The 17152-nt window shown below is 37.8% G+C and overlaps 2 protein-coding genes across 2 annotated transcripts; both read right to left on the bottom strand.

The window, feature by feature from the left end:
* Positions 1–307: 307 nt before the first annotated feature.
* On the bottom strand, positions 308–1784 carry LOC110935153 (membrane protein PM19L). Its single transcript, XM_022177693.2, has 4 exons — positions 1617–1784; positions 842–1061; positions 657–702; positions 308–563 (listed from the first exon to the last, which is right to left on the bottom strand). Exons 1-4 carry the CDS (start codon positions 1741–1743, stop codon positions 456–458), a joined length of 501 nt encoding a protein of 166 aa, XP_022033385.1. The 5' UTR covers positions 1744–1784; the 3' UTR covers positions 308–455.
* A 943-nt stretch (positions 1785–2727) lies between these two features.
* On the bottom strand, positions 2728–9771 carry LOC110943738 (F-box protein At4g02760). The gene is made up of 12 exons (XM_022185473.2): positions 9371–9771; positions 7519–7694; positions 7229–7432; positions 7018–7128; positions 5289–5374; positions 5078–5199; positions 4826–4890; positions 4661–4739; positions 4495–4557; positions 3813–3877; positions 3670–3741; positions 2728–3240 (listed from the first exon to the last, which is right to left on the bottom strand). Exons 1-12 carry the CDS (start codon positions 9653–9655, stop codon positions 3051–3053), a joined length of 1518 nt encoding a protein of 505 aa, XP_022041165.1. The 5' UTR covers positions 9656–9771; the 3' UTR covers positions 2728–3050.
* Positions 9772–17152: the final 7381 nt, after the last annotated feature.

Genomic DNA, 17152 nt, shown 5'->3' with positions numbered 1-17152 from the left:
ATATTATATAGTAATATAATAAGAGAAAGTGAAGAACATTGTCCTAAATAGCCTAAAGAGTCCAATCCAACAAGCCTTCATTTCTAATGGTTTATACATGTTCAAAAGTTTACATTGAACACATTTTTAGTGTTCATACATTGTTACCTTTTGCTAGTTTGATTCGTCTAGATTTTGTTTTTACCTTATTAATCCAGCGACCGATATTAACAAAACAACTTAATATTGCATGACTAATCACTTTAATAGGAGTTGTAAATGAATAAAAGTTGTATACATTGTTTTAATATATCATCAAAAACAAAAATAAACAATCAACAAATCAATCTTTACACCAAAATAATTGAAGAATAAATACAAAAGAGAAGAGGAAGAAAACCAATCTTCAAATTCGAAAATAAACAAGTATAACAACACATTTAGGTTATTTCACCATGAAATGTACTATTAGGTATTTAAACTCGCCCCCCACCATACGACAACGCTTCAATCCCAGCGTGAATCGCGATCATGCCAAGTAACTGCGTCCCACTTACAATTATCAAGAGAGCCTCTAGAGCGCGCTGCAAACAACGTTGTTATCGTGTTATAAATTTGTAAGGTAACACAAATAAATAAATCTATTTAATGTTGTCTCAAATATCAAATAGTAGTACCAAGGTTGTCCCACTCCAACCAATATGTATCTCTTTGCAGGCAAATCTGGATACACATATTAAGAATTAGCACATTTAAACTAATTAGTGTAGGCCAATATGTTTAATGATTACTATGTTTGCAACTAATGATCATTAATTAGATAAATGAAATGATATTAAGAATGATATAATAAAGTTTGTACCCCATGGCAAGCATTGTGAGTGACCAAGTGATTAGAGAAGAAGCCGAAGCTGCGTATAGATCGGAAGCATTCCATTGAGCGGCATTACTCATTCCGGTGGCGGAAGTTGTAAAACCGACAACTCCGGCCAAGAGAGAGAGGATAACTACATAGCCGGTCGCCATGTTGCCGAATGGGAAGTATATCGGAAATAGTTTTGCCGGGGTACTTAGAACAGATGCTGCAACAAAAGATTGTAAAATTAGGCATCTCATGCTATCAACATGCACGAGTCGGGGGTCTCACCGGAAGCAGTCTCTCTATTCTTACGGGGTAAAGGTAAGACTGTCTACATCTTACCCTCCTCAGACCCTACCTTAGTTTTGATGTTGGTGGGATTTACTGAGTATGATGATGATAATACTATCCACATGCAACACATGAGTTTTGAATCTTGATTCAAAAACTAAAAATACTTGAACAAAAAAAAAAAGCTTTAAGAAAATGGTTGAAATATCATGTCTTTTTAGGTTCATTAACTTAGCATTTTGGCATGCTACTCAATGTTTTGACCTCCTTACTCAATATTGTGGATTAGAAACAAACATTTATAAATAACAAAGCATCAAATAATCAAGAAAATGACACATCATCATGTCAACTCAACATTTTAATGTGTTAACTCAGTTTCTAAGTACCAGACAAGACAAAATATAATAAATTTGTCTCAAATGAGAAAGTATTTTGTAACAACATGTCAAAACATGGAATGCCATAATGTGCAAATATTGTGTACCTTGTTCTAGGGATTCTTCGATACCGTGATTGACAGCCCACGAAGCAATTATCGTGATGATTAGATAAAGAATGAGGTTCACGAACAAGAGGAAGAATATCGCGGGTTTGGCACCACCAGAAGCCATGGCTTGGTTTAAAGATTTTGTTATTTTTGATCATCTTGTTGTTATAGGAGGTAAAGATATATAAGGGTGATTAAGGACATATATTATATTGTTCTATGAATGATGTTTTGCTTTAGGATTGAAACTTGTGATGGCTTTTGTACAAAGAAATGGTTTAAGTTCTTTCCTCTTGCACCCGGTTGAGAAAAAGCATCCCTTTGGCCCTATGAGTTTATAAACTATTGTCACTTTATGTTATACTCTTCTTCTTTTGTGTATTTAAAATTAGATTCAAGAACCCGAATACTAATTATCTTATCGCGTATACGGTGCGCATTAAGTATAGCTATTAGTTTGTTAAAAATGACTTGTTAGGAATTCCATGTACATTCCTTGCTATTTTAGTTTTTATTTAATTTTATTATCCAAAGAAATAAGAAATATAAAAACTAAAACCTATTATGACGCAATAAATTATTTGATTTTTGTAATCATACATAATAGGTAAAACGCCTTTTTTCCATCATGTGAGATAATCGTATAGCTTCACGCGACTCAAAGTATCAAATACTCAACTACACCTCCAATACTATGGTTTGAAATTTTTATCAGCCTAGTTAATCAAATGCGCACTCAAGAGGTGAAGGGTGAAAAAACGGACGTCTGTGAAAAGAAAAACACAATAATACGAGTTAATGATACTTCCCCAACACTAATCAAAAACGTTTTTAAGAATCAAGAATATAAAGATACAAGCCTATAGAACAGGTCAGGTTCAAGTAAGGTCGTACTAATCAAAAACCTAATATAACATTGGACAGAAAAACTTCTAATGTAACCATTGGGTATACCCAAGACATGGAGGGAAGCATTAGCCGCATGTGGACCAAGTCGCCTTAACTTGTCTTCAACGCCTTAGCATCATCTCATCCGACTACCCTACCGTGTCTCTCGTGGGCCTTTGATTACGTACGTATCTAACAAACCTCAAAATACCATTTACTGTACTTTTAAGATTATACAGTATATTAATATATTCGATTTTGATGCGAGTCGTGGATCGAGTATCACCTAATACAATACCCGTTATGAAAAAGCTGTATAACTAATCTCAACCCGGATAACCGTCACATTACCTTTCTTGAATGTTTTGGGTTGCCCCTCGGGTTCAGATGCTTCTGCCCTCCGTAAGCCCAACATCGCTAATCACTTAAACATCACGAAACTTGAAGGATGCTTAAGACGAGTCCTTCCTATTTTTCCGATCTCGATTATTAACCATCATATTCTACTATTCTACAATCATACATATTAATGCTTATTTGTCATCAACTCATGAGGTAGTCTGAGTTTTCTTCGTAGATTGTGAAAACACTTTCTCTACCGTACTCGTTACCACTACCATGATCACTATTATAACTCCCGTCTGACGTGCTTGATCCGTCAGATGTATGGCTACTGCTCGACTGCGATGCTAAACTTACGTCACTGCCTATCATTTGATCATTGTCATTGTAACTGCAACATGTTATAAAAATAAATGTCATCAAGGGTTAACTTAAGAGTAAAATACACGGATGGCCACTGTGGTTTACCAAAATTTTGGATTTGGTCCCTAGCTTTCCAAAAGTACACAAATGGTCCCTATAGTTTGCACTTTGTAAAACATTTAGTCCCCAGCCAACAAATCTAAAGGTTTTAGCATGTCCAAGTTAGGGGCTTAAATGCATTACAAAGTGCAAACCACAGGGGCCATCCATGTACTTTTGGAAAAAAGCTGGGGACTAAATGCGTAACAAAATGCAAACTATAGGGACCATTTGTGTACTTTCAGAAAGCAAGGAGCTAAATCCAAAATTTTGGTAAACCACAAGGACCATACATGTACTTTACTCGGTTAACTTATGTATGGTTTCGAGCCTAACTAACAGACTCTAATGTACCTACCTTCCTTTCGGGAATTCAGCAACCAAACAAAAATCAGGCCTCTGTTCCAATAATTGCTGTATAGGAATAAAGCTGCATAATACACCAAATTTATTTAAAATGTTATATATTTAATAAAAATAATAGCAAAATAATAAAAATACCTAGCATTGTAACATCTATTGCTCCAGTCACCCTCACACGCTAGACCTTCCCTGTTAGATATATCCTGTTCACAGAGGAAAAACTTTCAAACTTTGGTTTATTTCTTTATATTTTCATCAGTTTCGACCCGAATGGGTCAAATAATATTATAGTTAAAAAATGAAGTAAAATGTCATTTTCGTCCCCGAGGTTTGGCCAGTTTTGTGACTTTTGTCCAAAGGGTTGTTTTTCCGCATCTGGATCCAAAAGGTTTGAAATCTTGCCATTTTCTCCGTTAAGCAGGGGTATTCCATCTTTTTTGCTAACTTTAAGGGCAATTTGGTCTTTCTCACTTTATGCAAAAAGACCAAATATCCTTGAAAAAGACCGAATTGCTCTTTTAAGTCAACAAAATAGATGGAAATACCACCGACTTAACAGAGAAAAATGACAAGATTTCAAACCTTTTGGATCCAGATGCAGAAAAGCCACCCTTTGGACGAAAGTCACAAAACTGGCCAAACCTCGGGGACGAAAATGACAATTAACTAAAAAAAATGGTCGTGTTGAACATGTCAAAACGTTCCCAAAGTCTGTTTTGAATAAAACAATTCTTGGATTAAATTATTTTATTAAAAATACTGTTTCTATATTCATAAATAACGTTTTAACTATTTATTAAGATATGCACAATAAGCGTACAAGATGTCTAAGGAGCTTGAATTCCCCTGCAAGAACAGCTGCCATAAACCGCTCGACTTCAATCTGCAGGTAATTATTACAAAAGGGAATAAACAGGTTAAAATAGTGGTTTGACCATTTTACCCGTGATAGTGAAAATAGTAAAAAAAAAACTAATGTTACTTACTTCCTTTAGATGCATACAGTCCCGTAAGATCATCACCTCTAAGTTATCACCACCGCCACCGCCATTGCCACTAACATTCCTATGATTTTAAACTTCAAGTTAGAATCACCACTAACGAAAAAAAAAAACGTTTATTGAAAACCGACATAATTTTGACACACTTACTTTAAAAATGCACCGGTGAATGAGTAAGACGTTGAAAGATCAAGATGTTTCAATCTTCGTAAACCCTGAAAAGAAACTATAAAACTCAATGTTGCTATTAATGAAGCACACCTAACAATCATGACACATTCTTGTAGAAATAGGTTCATTTTGATCTCTTTTATTTGTTAAATGGGTTTACTTAGGTCTACTAAAGTTATAAAATGGATATAAAGTTGATTATATAAATTATAAAGTATCAGATGTGTGTACCTTTACCAGCATACGAGCCTTGTAGTCATGTAGCTTAAATCCTTTTAGTGCTAAGGTGGTTATGTTAGGACAGTTGTGGACAAATTCATTACAGGTCGGGAATTTCAAACCATCATCTCTACCTACAATATAGAAACAGAAATTTTAATAAAATTAATCAACGGTCAATGGTCAACCGTGAATCGAAAACCAAATTACTGAAGTGGCACACCTGTTTTTGATGATTCGAAAACCAAACGTTCTATCAACGGACAGTTTCTACTTATTGACTCCAATGTATGCCTCAATTCAACATGCCTATCATTACAAATTTACAATATATGCGTTAATTATGGTTATGATAACAATATCACTACAATGATAATCAAATATCCAAATAAAATGTTTAAAGAAGTGTAGGATAAAAAAATGGATTTTGGGCGATTTTCCACGTATTTAGATGAAACACAACCCAAATCATCCCATTAATAAGTGAATGACCCAAAACTGTCACCTATGCTAGTAGTAATATTTGGTTATTATTGAATAAACGATTAAGAAAGCCTTTCCTACAATTATAGATGACGAGATTAGAAGTTTAGAATTCAAATACTTTTAGATACAGAGGAGCCTTTTTATCATAGCAATTAGAGGTGAGCAGAAAACCAAAAAACAACCGATTTAACCGGACCGAAAAACACCAAACCGCACAAAAAACGAAAAAAGAAAACTGAACTGAAAAAACCGAACCGAAATTTACAATTCGGTTACGGTTTTGCATTTTATGAAAACCGAAAAAAACTGAACCGGAAAACCTAAAAAAATCATTTTTTAAAGGCAAATTGGAAAATAATAATCCTATCTTTCTGAAATTGGCCAATAATGATCCCAAGTCAGTTATTAGCCAATAATAATCCGACCTCGTCCAGTTTTTTTGTAAAATAGTCTGCCGTTAACATAAGCTTAACGGAGTTAAGTGTTTTTCCGAATTACAAACCGATGTTTTAGGGCTTTTGATCAGAACGAGGATACGAGTCGATTTATGTAAAACTTACCTCAAAATTGTATTCGAAATGGCTTGAAATTTGTTAATTGGAAGTTAAACACCCGAATTGAAGCACCGTTTTCGTGGGTTGGGGGCAATATTTCGAGGTAAGTTTTACATCAATCGACTCGTATCCTCGTTCTGATCAAAAGCCCTAAACATCGGTTTGTAATTCGGAAAAACACTTAACTCCGTTAAGTTATTTTAACGGCGGACTATTTTACAAAAAAATTGGACGAGGTCGGATTATTATTGGCTAATAACTGACTTGGGATTATTATCGGCCAATTTCAGAAAGCTGGGATTATTATTTTCCAATTTGCCTTTTTTAAATGTTTGTTATATATTGATTTAAGAATTATTAATTTTATTCTTGAATGTTAAGTATCTATAATAGAAACATTAACATGTTTATTTATATTTGAAACGATTTATCCATTGAGTACAAGAAATAATAAAATTTAATATAAGAATTAAATGATTTTCAAAGTATTATAAAAGAAAATCTCTTAATAAAAACTTTGGAGAAATAAAAATAGATTAGAAAGTTAGGTTTATGTAAACAATATTAATTAAAAAGATTAAATATAATAACTTAAATGTAAACATCTAAGAAAGATTCTTGAATCTTGGATTATACTTTTTATTTCAAATCTTACGTAATTTTGTTCCAAAAAACCCAAAAACCGAACCGTTGCTAAACCAAAAAAAAAAAAACGAAACCAAACGGCCTTCATAAACCGAACATTTCGGTTTCGGTTCCGGTTTTACCATAAAACCGAACCGAACCGTGCACACCCCTAATAGCAATTGAATACAGTTTACACAGCTCTGTGTGCCATAAAGATTAAATTCTGTAACACCCTAATTCAGAAGATATGATTTCAATTTTCAACAAAACATATAAAGAACTTACAGGCCCACAATTTCTAGATCAACGAGAGATGGACAAGCTGATAATGATGTCAAGAGGGATGCATTGTCCATTCTTTCAATGTTGTATAGGTGTAATCTTCTCAAATGAACCCTTCCGATCACAAGCGAAATCACAAAATAACCTCAGTACATAACCGAAACCGACACTTGAAAGAATAGACTTGTATGATTTTATAGTAAAGAAATCATACCCATACCCAGGTGCACCACCATTGCCACTCAAAGAATTCAGACAGGACCTTGTTAGAATGGAAGATTCCTTTCCCTGCCTTGACTTTTTGTCATTCCATGAAAATCCTGATGCGTCATTTGCGTTTCTAATGCTATAAACCAACGGTTGAGATGAAAAGAAAGGTGGAGCAGGAACGATTGGTAATACACCAAGCCTTATAGACCTGAGTGTAACAAGAACTGTAAGTAGAAATTAAAAAAAAGGGGACAGTTTCGACCTATACATATAAAGGATAAGAAAATGTCTTACTTAAGCGCATCTCCAGCTCGATGGATCATCGTCGACACCACAGCATTGTTGACTTTAGGGACTAATGTAGCCAAGTCAATGTTAGCAAAACACGAAGGATCCATTGCACACTTCTGAAAAAACGAGCATGTAGCCGCAACATAACATACACTTTGTGTATCAAGCATTGAAAAAATCTACAAATCAATATAAAAAACAAATGTAAGCAGTTAAACAATAACAATAGTACATAGACAGAATAAACAAAATTAACAAGTTAAGTTCAAGACATCGATAAATGAATCAGGTAAGGAAGTATGCATATGATGATATGAGCAAAACAAAATTCATCATCCTACGTTGGCGCTATATAAAAGTAAAACAGTTTGCATAAACAAATCCAGAAAAAAAAACTCCATAGATTATGTGATCCAAATAAGTTCAGTTAAATAAAACAAATAAATGAATCAGATAAGGAAACATTCATAAAACAAACGAGAAACTGAAACTAAAATTAAATTCACGACATCCTTCTTCTTCACTATCCTGTGTCTCGAAAATATGAACATACAATACCATAAACACATAAACAGATCAAACAAGAAGCTGAAAAACTCTAAAATTAAAAGCTAAACGCGTTATCCAACACCAAAAAAAAAAAAAGAAAAAAAAGAAAACCTCAACCAGATAAGGAAGAAAAGCCATACTGTACAAAAACATCTGAACTAAATCAAACAATAGCATCCTCCTTCCCTATCCTAACTGTAGAAAATATGAACAAAAATAAATAAATAAATACAGTTTGCAATTTTGCATAACCGAATCCAAAAATAAACTCCACAGTTTATACAATCCAAATAACTTAAGTTCAAAACCCAACAATAAACTAAACAGATAAGATATCAGTCACATAAAACTGCACATAAGCACCTAAAATAAAATTAAAATCCAGAATAATCTTCTTCAATATCCTAATTCTCTCGAAATTAGGAACATATTACAGGACGAACAAATTATTAGCATACGCAGATCGAACTAAAAGCTGAAACTCGAAATCAAAAACAGCGGATTCAAATTAACAACAAATACATACACGAATCAATCAGATAAGTAAACTACGGCATCTAAACTAATTATTAGCATAAACAGATCAAACTATAAGCTGAAATTCTAATTCGAAAACAGCCGATTCAACTTAAAAACAGATACATATACAAATCAATCAGATAAGTAAACTAAGGCATCTAAACTAAATTTTAGCATAAACATATCGAACTAAAATCTAAAATTCTAAATCTAAAACAACCGATTCAAGTAATAAAAAACAAACACATAAACAAATCAATCAGATAAGTAAACTAAGGCATCTAAACTAATTATTAGCATAAACAGATCAAACTAAAAGCTTAAATTCTAAATCGAAAACAACCGATTCAAGTTAATAACAACAAATACATCATAAACATCAATTAGATAAGTAAACTAAGGCATCTAAACTAAATATTAGCATAAACAGATCGAACTAAAATCTAAAATTCTAAATCTAAAACAACCGATTCAACTAATTAAAAACAAACACATAAACAAATCAATCAGATGAGTAAACTAAGGCATCTAAACTAAATATTAGCATAAACAGATCGAACTAAAAGCTTAAATTCTAAATCGAAAACAACCGATTCAAGTTAACAACAAATACATTAATATTAGCATAAACAGATCGAACTAAAAGCCGAAATTCTAAATCAAAAACAACCGATTCAATTCAACAACAAACACATACACAAATCAATCAGATAAGTAACCTAACACATCTAAACTAAATCAAATCATAATCAAACCGAGCTAAAATCCAAAACTCCGCACCAAATACCTTGATAGTGAGGTCCGGCGAGAGCGGCCAAACGACGGCGTTATGATCGGAAGAGCATCTGCGAGCAGATCGATTAGCAGCATCAAGTAAAAGCGAACCGAGACGCAGAGCGCGTTGAATCAACCGGTTTTGATCGGAATCGGAGGCGGTTGATTGAATAAGGCGGTCGAAAGAGGTGTGGATCGACGGCGAATCGGATAGAGATAAGAAGGAGGTTAACAGAGCGTCCATGTTGAAGTGATCTGACGGAGGTTTGGGGCGTTTCGCCATGGAATTGGAATCCATTGGAGGTTTAGAGAGAGAGAGAAAGAGAGAGTGACACGTGGGAGTGGGAATGTGTACGTGTAGGTCTAGATTGGTCCCTAGGCTACACAATTTTTTAGAAAGGTGTTTATTGGATGACTTCATTTTTTTTAGTTTCCACCTTCTATTATTATACTTTCTTACGTCATATAGTTTATTATATACATATTAAAGAGAAAGGTCGGTGATAATAAGACAAACACCTGATCTTTCTCTCATCTCTTAAATACCATTGCTACCGACCATTTTCTTCCTGAGCTATCTTCTTCCCACCTAACATGTGTCTTCCAGTCCTTTTCTTCCCGTCCTTTTCATCCCGATCTTTGATTAATCGAACCCACAACGCAAGTAGCAACAAGTTCATCTTCATCCACTCAAATCAAACAAGCGTTGATTCTACGCACTGCCCCCGATTCATCAACTACAACACAAGACGGTGCTCCGGTGGCCGTGAGCGACGGTGACGGGGCCGGTGACAGGGGTTCTCAACGGCGACGGTGGTGCCTCAGAGTTCCGGCAGCCGTGACTCCGTCGGTAAGAACATCTGTTCTTTCTTTTCTCTTTGATTTCTGAACGGTAAACAAGTTCCACACTCGAAATTCTTTTTTTTTTCCGGTGATTATTGATGATTATGGTAACTGATGTTGATAATAATGATGATGGTGTCGACTTCCGGCGAGTGCCGCTAATGTTGACGATGACGAAGATGTGTCTGCTATTGACGTGATGATGTTGATGATGAGGAAGACAGTGGTGGTTTTCAGGTCTTGGCTCGATTACTGAACTCCAGTCCGGCCCTCACGGAAACAAGCTCAATGCAGGTTTGATTTTTCTTTGTTTCGTGGGCACAAGTCTAACTCCGGTGACTCGGTTTTTATGATTTTAGTTTTGGTTCAAAGCTTCGGGTTTCGGTTCGGTCAACAACAATCAACTGGTGGTTTGGTTCAGATTACGGTTTGGATCAGTTTCGGGTGATTCGGGTTCGCGACACGGTCAAAGTCAGTCAACGAAAGCCAACTGGTCAACCCCAGTCAACTTTTGGGTCAAACTTAGTCGACGAAAGACCCGGTAAAGATTTAATTGATGCGAAATTCTGAAATTATTCTTATAGATTGTAGATTCTTACACTACGCGAACCGAGCTCGAACCTTTAGCGATTATATACGTTTTATTCTTGACCTTTTTTTTGACGGAAAATATATATATTTGTTAATGGTTTTCAGTAGGGTTTCATAGTTGATTTTGCAGGGTATTACTATTTACTATTAATTCTTGATGTTATGTTATCTTTGGCCAATCATACATGGGAATTTTTAGTTGATAAATTTTGATTTTTTGCTGTTAAAAAAAGTTTTGAAAACTGTATGTGAGAAAAACTTGAATTTTACAAATTACAACTTTAATGTTGAATTGGAGCAAAATTTGTTAGTTGTAGTAGACTTGAGCTCCGGATCGGCTGATCAATCGCTGCCTCGAGTTTAATTTTTTTTTTTCAAATGACTACTTTACACTTAAAGAACATGTGTTTAAGGTTTGATACTTTTGCATATTGTACGTGAGTATTTGATTATCGCGTTACAAAGTCAGATATAATTTCCAGTGATTTGATGATGTGCAACCGGTTCTTATAGTGGTTAAACAATAAGTTTTGTAGAATCACGTCAGTAGTAGCTGCAATGAAACGAATTCTTATTGTTTGTTTATATGGCGATTTTGGGGAATGACTTGAGAATTATTTTTCCTATGTATTCTTACACATAGACTATTGATACGTAGAAGAATGCTTCTTCTGGAATGGGTGTTGCTGATCACTGTAAAGGCACCTTCTTGGAACTACAAAGAAAGAAGGCACACCGTTACGTGATTTTCGAAATTGACAAAAAGAAAACTCAAGTTGTTGTGGAGAAGACTGGCAATCCTGCTGAAAGTTACGATGATTTTACATCGGCTTTGCCCGAAAATGATTGCAGATACGCAATCTTTGACTTTGTAACCTCTGAGAACTGTCAAAAGAGCAAGATTTTCTTCATCGCATGGTTAGTTTTCTCTTTTTCCTATATGATCCATTTGCATACCTTAAGAAAAAAATTCTATGTAGTTAATGCCGCAGATATATAGGTCATCGGTCCCCTGGTTAGACATCGGTGCAAAATATTGGCAATGATATTATCGGCGATATTGGACCGATATATCACTACTTTACATTACTGTCTAACGACGTTAATGACACGAACCGAGTCAAAAGCGTGATTTTGCCGCCGCAACGCGCGGCATGGTCAAAATTCTAGTTTTAATAAAAGTGAAAAGAATATAAGAAACGCGAATATGGAAACATAGTAGCAAGCCTAGAAAAGCTTTGTTTCTCTTGGAGATATTGGATTCAAATTTAGACAAGTATGATTTTAATACTAACTTTGTAATACTAATATACTAACTACTAATACGATTAGCAATATCCTAGTCATACGCCGTTCAAAAACGCCTTGTGAGACCACTTTCCCATGGGCTTCCAAAACGCCTTCTTTTAAATTAACACCCTTAGCCTCAAAATCAATCCTATCCTTAGGTCCACAGTCAATTCGCGAATCCCCAAAAACATTCTCCACTGTCACAACATCTTCGGTGTTGGCAAAGCCTCACAACCCCTAAAAAGATTCGTAGCTTGTAAAGGTTCTGAATCGTCCTGGTATGAGGCTTCATCAAACTCATCACCCAACATTTGGTTCCCACCACTGCTCACCGACGACTGGCAATTGTGTTCCTCAACTACCCAAACTTCAAACATTTTACCATTGATTTCTAGAGTTATCAACTCCTCTAATGCTACGCCCTTATCCACTATCATTCCTATCTTTACTTCCTCGAAATTCCGCCCAAGTAAGTCTTCATCAACCGGTAACATTCAACCATGATTTGGTTGATATTAAGGTTCGGTTTGTATAATATATATATAGTTAGTAGTCCAATGTTAGGTTAATCATGTATCGTCATGTAAAGGTAGGATTAAAATCCCTTAACCTTGTGAATTCACCAATGCACAAAATCATCACAAGGATGATTTCGGATGGTCTTGATGTAACACCCCGTGTTTTCATAATGTCAAAGTCAAAGTCAAAGTCAAGATTGACTTCTTTGACTGTAATTAGTCTATTTTATGTTTTATTAGTTGTATTATATGGAGTAAGTGTTAATAATCAAAGAAATCGAAGTAATCGAATATTTATCGACGCGAAACGTTTTGCGACTTTGAATAGTAGGAAGTAACAATGCGATAAAGTCAATCAATCCATAATCAAGCTAATCAATTCATCATCGAACTCGAAACTCGAATTATGCAACTTTGGTGTTATCATACGTGTGTGTGTGTGCCTTATGTGTTACCTGTGTGTGTTTACTTTATGGTATGCGTGGTGATTAATCAAATCGGAACTCGAAACTCAATCGAACTCAATCGAAATCGAATTATGATAATTGGTGGCGAAAAGACAGTGCGAAATATAGATGCCTGTATGTAGATATAGTGGTTGGGACTAAAAGTAAATTGAATAGGAAACTCTATCGTGTTCGTATCGTCTTCAATCGAAATCGAAATATCAAAAATCGTCGCACCGAACACTCGAATCGGGCAAGCTGAACGATCAGGCTCCCAGCCGATCGAACAGCCCAGCCGATCGGACTGGCTGTCCGATCGGACAGGCTGTCCGATTGGGGTGCCTGGCCGACCGGCCAGCCCTTTCCTCTTTTGGAAGCCTATAAATACCCCTGTCATTGTCATCTTTACCACTTTTGGAAAGCTCTGACCGACCAGCTCGTGCTCTCACCCTTTTTCTCAGATTTCTCTCAATTCCGGTAAGATTTCATCCTAGATCTTGTACTTTCTTGATCTATGCACACCCCTACACCTTTCTATCTTTCAAATCTTAACTTTTAACCGTGAAATCATCAAGATTCAAGCATTCTAGGATGATGTCATCATGGTGTTCTTGAAAAACTTCATGTTTTGGCCTCAATCCACCAAGAATAACTTGGATCTAACCGATTTCCACATAAACAAACAAAGATCTATCACAGATCTAAACATTTACACGGTGTAAAGGATTGAAAGATGGATTTTCCAACTTTCTTTCAACTCTTTTACACTCAATGCCTCCAAACCGATAGAAACGAGGCTTGAGCCGATTTACTAATCATTCTAGTTGTTGTGCGGTTCAAGATTCAGGTTCTATCCACGAGGTTCACCGATTACGGGTTACACGTTAAACCCCGTTCCGAACCATTCACCGGCCGGACTTGGGTGATTCCTGTCCGAGCAGGAGAAACAAGTAAGTAAGGACGAAGGTTGTATGGTTCAACTCGTTGTCAAAATACCTCGACATAACAACAAACACAATCAGAATAGCCAAGTGTTAAACGAACAGGCCAACCAGGTCAGGATGCTGACCGATCGGATAGGCTGTCCGAACGAACAGCCCAATGATCGGACATGTCAGCCGATCGACCAGGCCAGTGGATTGTTTCTTTCTCTGAGTAGGATGTGTTTGTGTATGATGGTTTGACCTTTTGAAGTTTTCGTTGTAGTATTTGAAAACATTGAAGTATCCTTACCCTTCAGGTCGATCGATCGGACTGTTCGATCGGCTGGCTCAACCGATCGGTTAGGTACTTCAGTAACAAGTCCTCAGCAGGATGTCACCTGATCGGACGGCATGTTCGATCAGGTAGCACTCCAATAAGTCGAACAAGTTGAAAATCGATCAAGTGTTGAAGCATAGTATCTCATGATCCGAAGAGTAATTCAAATCAGACCGTAGTCCGATCGAACAGCACTTCGTTCCTGCAAAACAGAACACCGTTACTCGTTAAGAGGGGAATGTGGGGGTTTCCCTCTTAACCAGGCTCCGGCGTGAGAATAAGCGACTGCTTTGAGAGTAATTAAGTGTAAAGAGTGAGAGCTGAGGGAATAGAATGTTTAACCTGTGGGATGAGGTCTCTATTTATAGCCGGAGAGGTGTAAGGGGTTATGGGCTGATGGGCCTTGGGCCAGAAGCAGACAACAAAACGGATATGCTCTTTGTCTCACTAGCGTCGACCGCTTAGTGGCTTCTAGACGCTCGTCGGTGCTGGCGCACCTTGATTGGAGCCACGTGTCATTGTTGTCGGCCTTGTTGTCCTTCTGTCATCAGCAGACAAATGGAGATCGTGGGACAGTTGTCCCCATCCTCTGATTGGTGCCACGTAGGCGTCCTTGTGTACTTCTCGTCAGGCGATCGTGGCGCACGATTGACCAGAGCCTGCTAGACGTTCATTGGCTCCTTTTACTGCCACTTGTACCTTATGTACCACTGTAGGTAGCCGTGCGCTTCCCTACTGAGTGGCTCTTGTTGGACAACAAACTAACCCGCGAGGGGTTAGCATGCTCATTTGTTCCATTGTTTTATGCTAAGTGCTGATATCTGTGCCTCTTGTGAGCCTTGCCTCGCGCGGGACAAACTACAACGCGTGTAAGTCGCGCGTGGATAAACTGTTAATAAGTTTTCTGAAATAAGGAGTATAGTTCCGCGCGCAACCTGGGCGGAGGTTTGCGCGACTTTTTGGGACCATACCCCTTCACCTAGGGAATACGTGCTGAATGCCCAAGAATCGAGGCAGAAACACGATCCCGAAAGTCGAAATGTGACGACAAGTCTAATGTGAATAGTCGAATCACTTTTGGTAGTCAATGTCTAATAGCCGCAGACAATCTATCTCTCGATTTTATGTGTTTCGATTCTGAGCCCGCAACTGCCAACTCTGATAATTCATCGATTTTATGTGCTTTATGTGTATTTACCTGTTTACGTGTTTAAATTTTTGAGGATTATTCGATCTTGCTATCACTTCGATCGACACACACGACCCGCATTGCTATTCTATCTCAAGACGCTAACAAGTCGCTGCAATTTTAGACGACATTATGCTATGTTATACGATTATACTATACTACTCGATATGCTATACACGACCGATACATACGAACGACACACGAGCTTTGAATGATAGGTTTCTGTATTCTGACTGCCTCTGTGATTAAATGCGTATGTGCTTAAGTGTTTCTGTGATTCTGTGCCTTACGTGCTTATGTGCTTCTGTGACTATGTGATTTTGGTGCCTATGTGTTTATGTGATTCGTGCTTATCGTGTTCCTGAGCTTTAGTAAGTAGTAGACGTGTGAGGTGAGATTCGAATTGTTGTGTCTGAAACCTACGACGATGTCTGTTGCAGACCATGTCGTCATTTGGACACCGAACCCCTCTTACTCGCCAAGCAAAGAGAGACCAGCGTCTTGCTGCTATCATCGCCAAGCAAGTAGCAAAAGTTGTGAGCGACGTCTATGAGAACGTCAGCAAATCATCCGAGGAGTCGAGAACCGAAGCTCCTAAAGATGCCACCAAGACTGTTTTCAGCTTCAAACAGTTTAAGGCATGCGGACCAAAAGAGTTTACCGGAGAAGATGGCCCCACTGTTATGTTTCAATGGCTTGACTCTGTCGAAGTCACTCTGCTCCAAAGCGGCTGTCTGGAAAATCTCCGTACCCTAAATGCGACCGGCGTCTTCCAGTCCCGAGCTCTAGACTGGTGGACGGCCGAACGAAACAAACGCGGGAATGATGCAGCTTATGAGCTGACCTGGGAAGAGCTGAAAGCCATCATGATGGACGAATTCTGCCCTCCCCATGAACGCCAAAAGCTGGAGGACGAGTTTTGGAACATCAAGCAGAAGGACGGAGACAACGCTGCCTTGACTGCTCGCTTTAAACAGCTCAGCATAATCTGTCCCGATCAAGTCAAGATGCCAGACTTGGCCATCAAGAAGAACATTCGAGCTCTACCCGACAGTGTTGCCGACTTTGTTCACGCCGCCAAGACGTCATCGATTGAAGAAACATACTTGCTTGCCGCCGAGATAATTGACAAGCGGGTAAAATCTGGTGTTTGGGATAAGCCCTCCAAGTCTTTGCATCAAGCTACTACTGCACACCGCCGACACCGCCACTGCTCAACCATCCAAGTCATCACGCCGCAGGAAGAAGCACAACAACAGCAGCTCCAGCAACAAGAACTGTGTTGTCACAACTACTGCTGCTCCTCTGCAAGCCGTACCGGCTCAGCAGCAGTCTCACCATCGACCAGCACCGGTTACTCAAGCACCACGAGCAAAGCGTGCTTACACAGGTCCCCACCCGCTCTGCCCAACATGCTCATATCATCATCCGGTGGGACTCGCTTGTCGTTTCTGCGCTCATTGCAACCTCTACGGTCATTTCACTGCGAATTATCGCTATTATCCCCGTAACCCCGCAGCTCCTGCCACTGCTCAACAAGCTCTACTCCCAGCCCCTCAAGGCAACACGCAGCTCAAGCGCCCGCGGTCAATGCTCAAGTCTGCTTTGCATGTGGAGACCCTAGCCACTTTGCAAACATGTGCCCGAATAGGGTTATG

The sequence above is a fragment of the Helianthus annuus genome, chromosome 1 (genome assembly GCF_002127325.2).
Source record: "Helianthus annuus cultivar XRQ/B chromosome 1, HanXRQr2.0-SUNRISE, whole genome shotgun sequence".
Taxonomy (NCBI): domain Eukaryota; kingdom Viridiplantae; phylum Streptophyta; class Magnoliopsida; order Asterales; family Asteraceae; genus Helianthus; species Helianthus annuus.
Note: the sequence above shows the minus strand (reverse complement) of the source record. Positions and strands in the feature narration are given on the sequence as shown.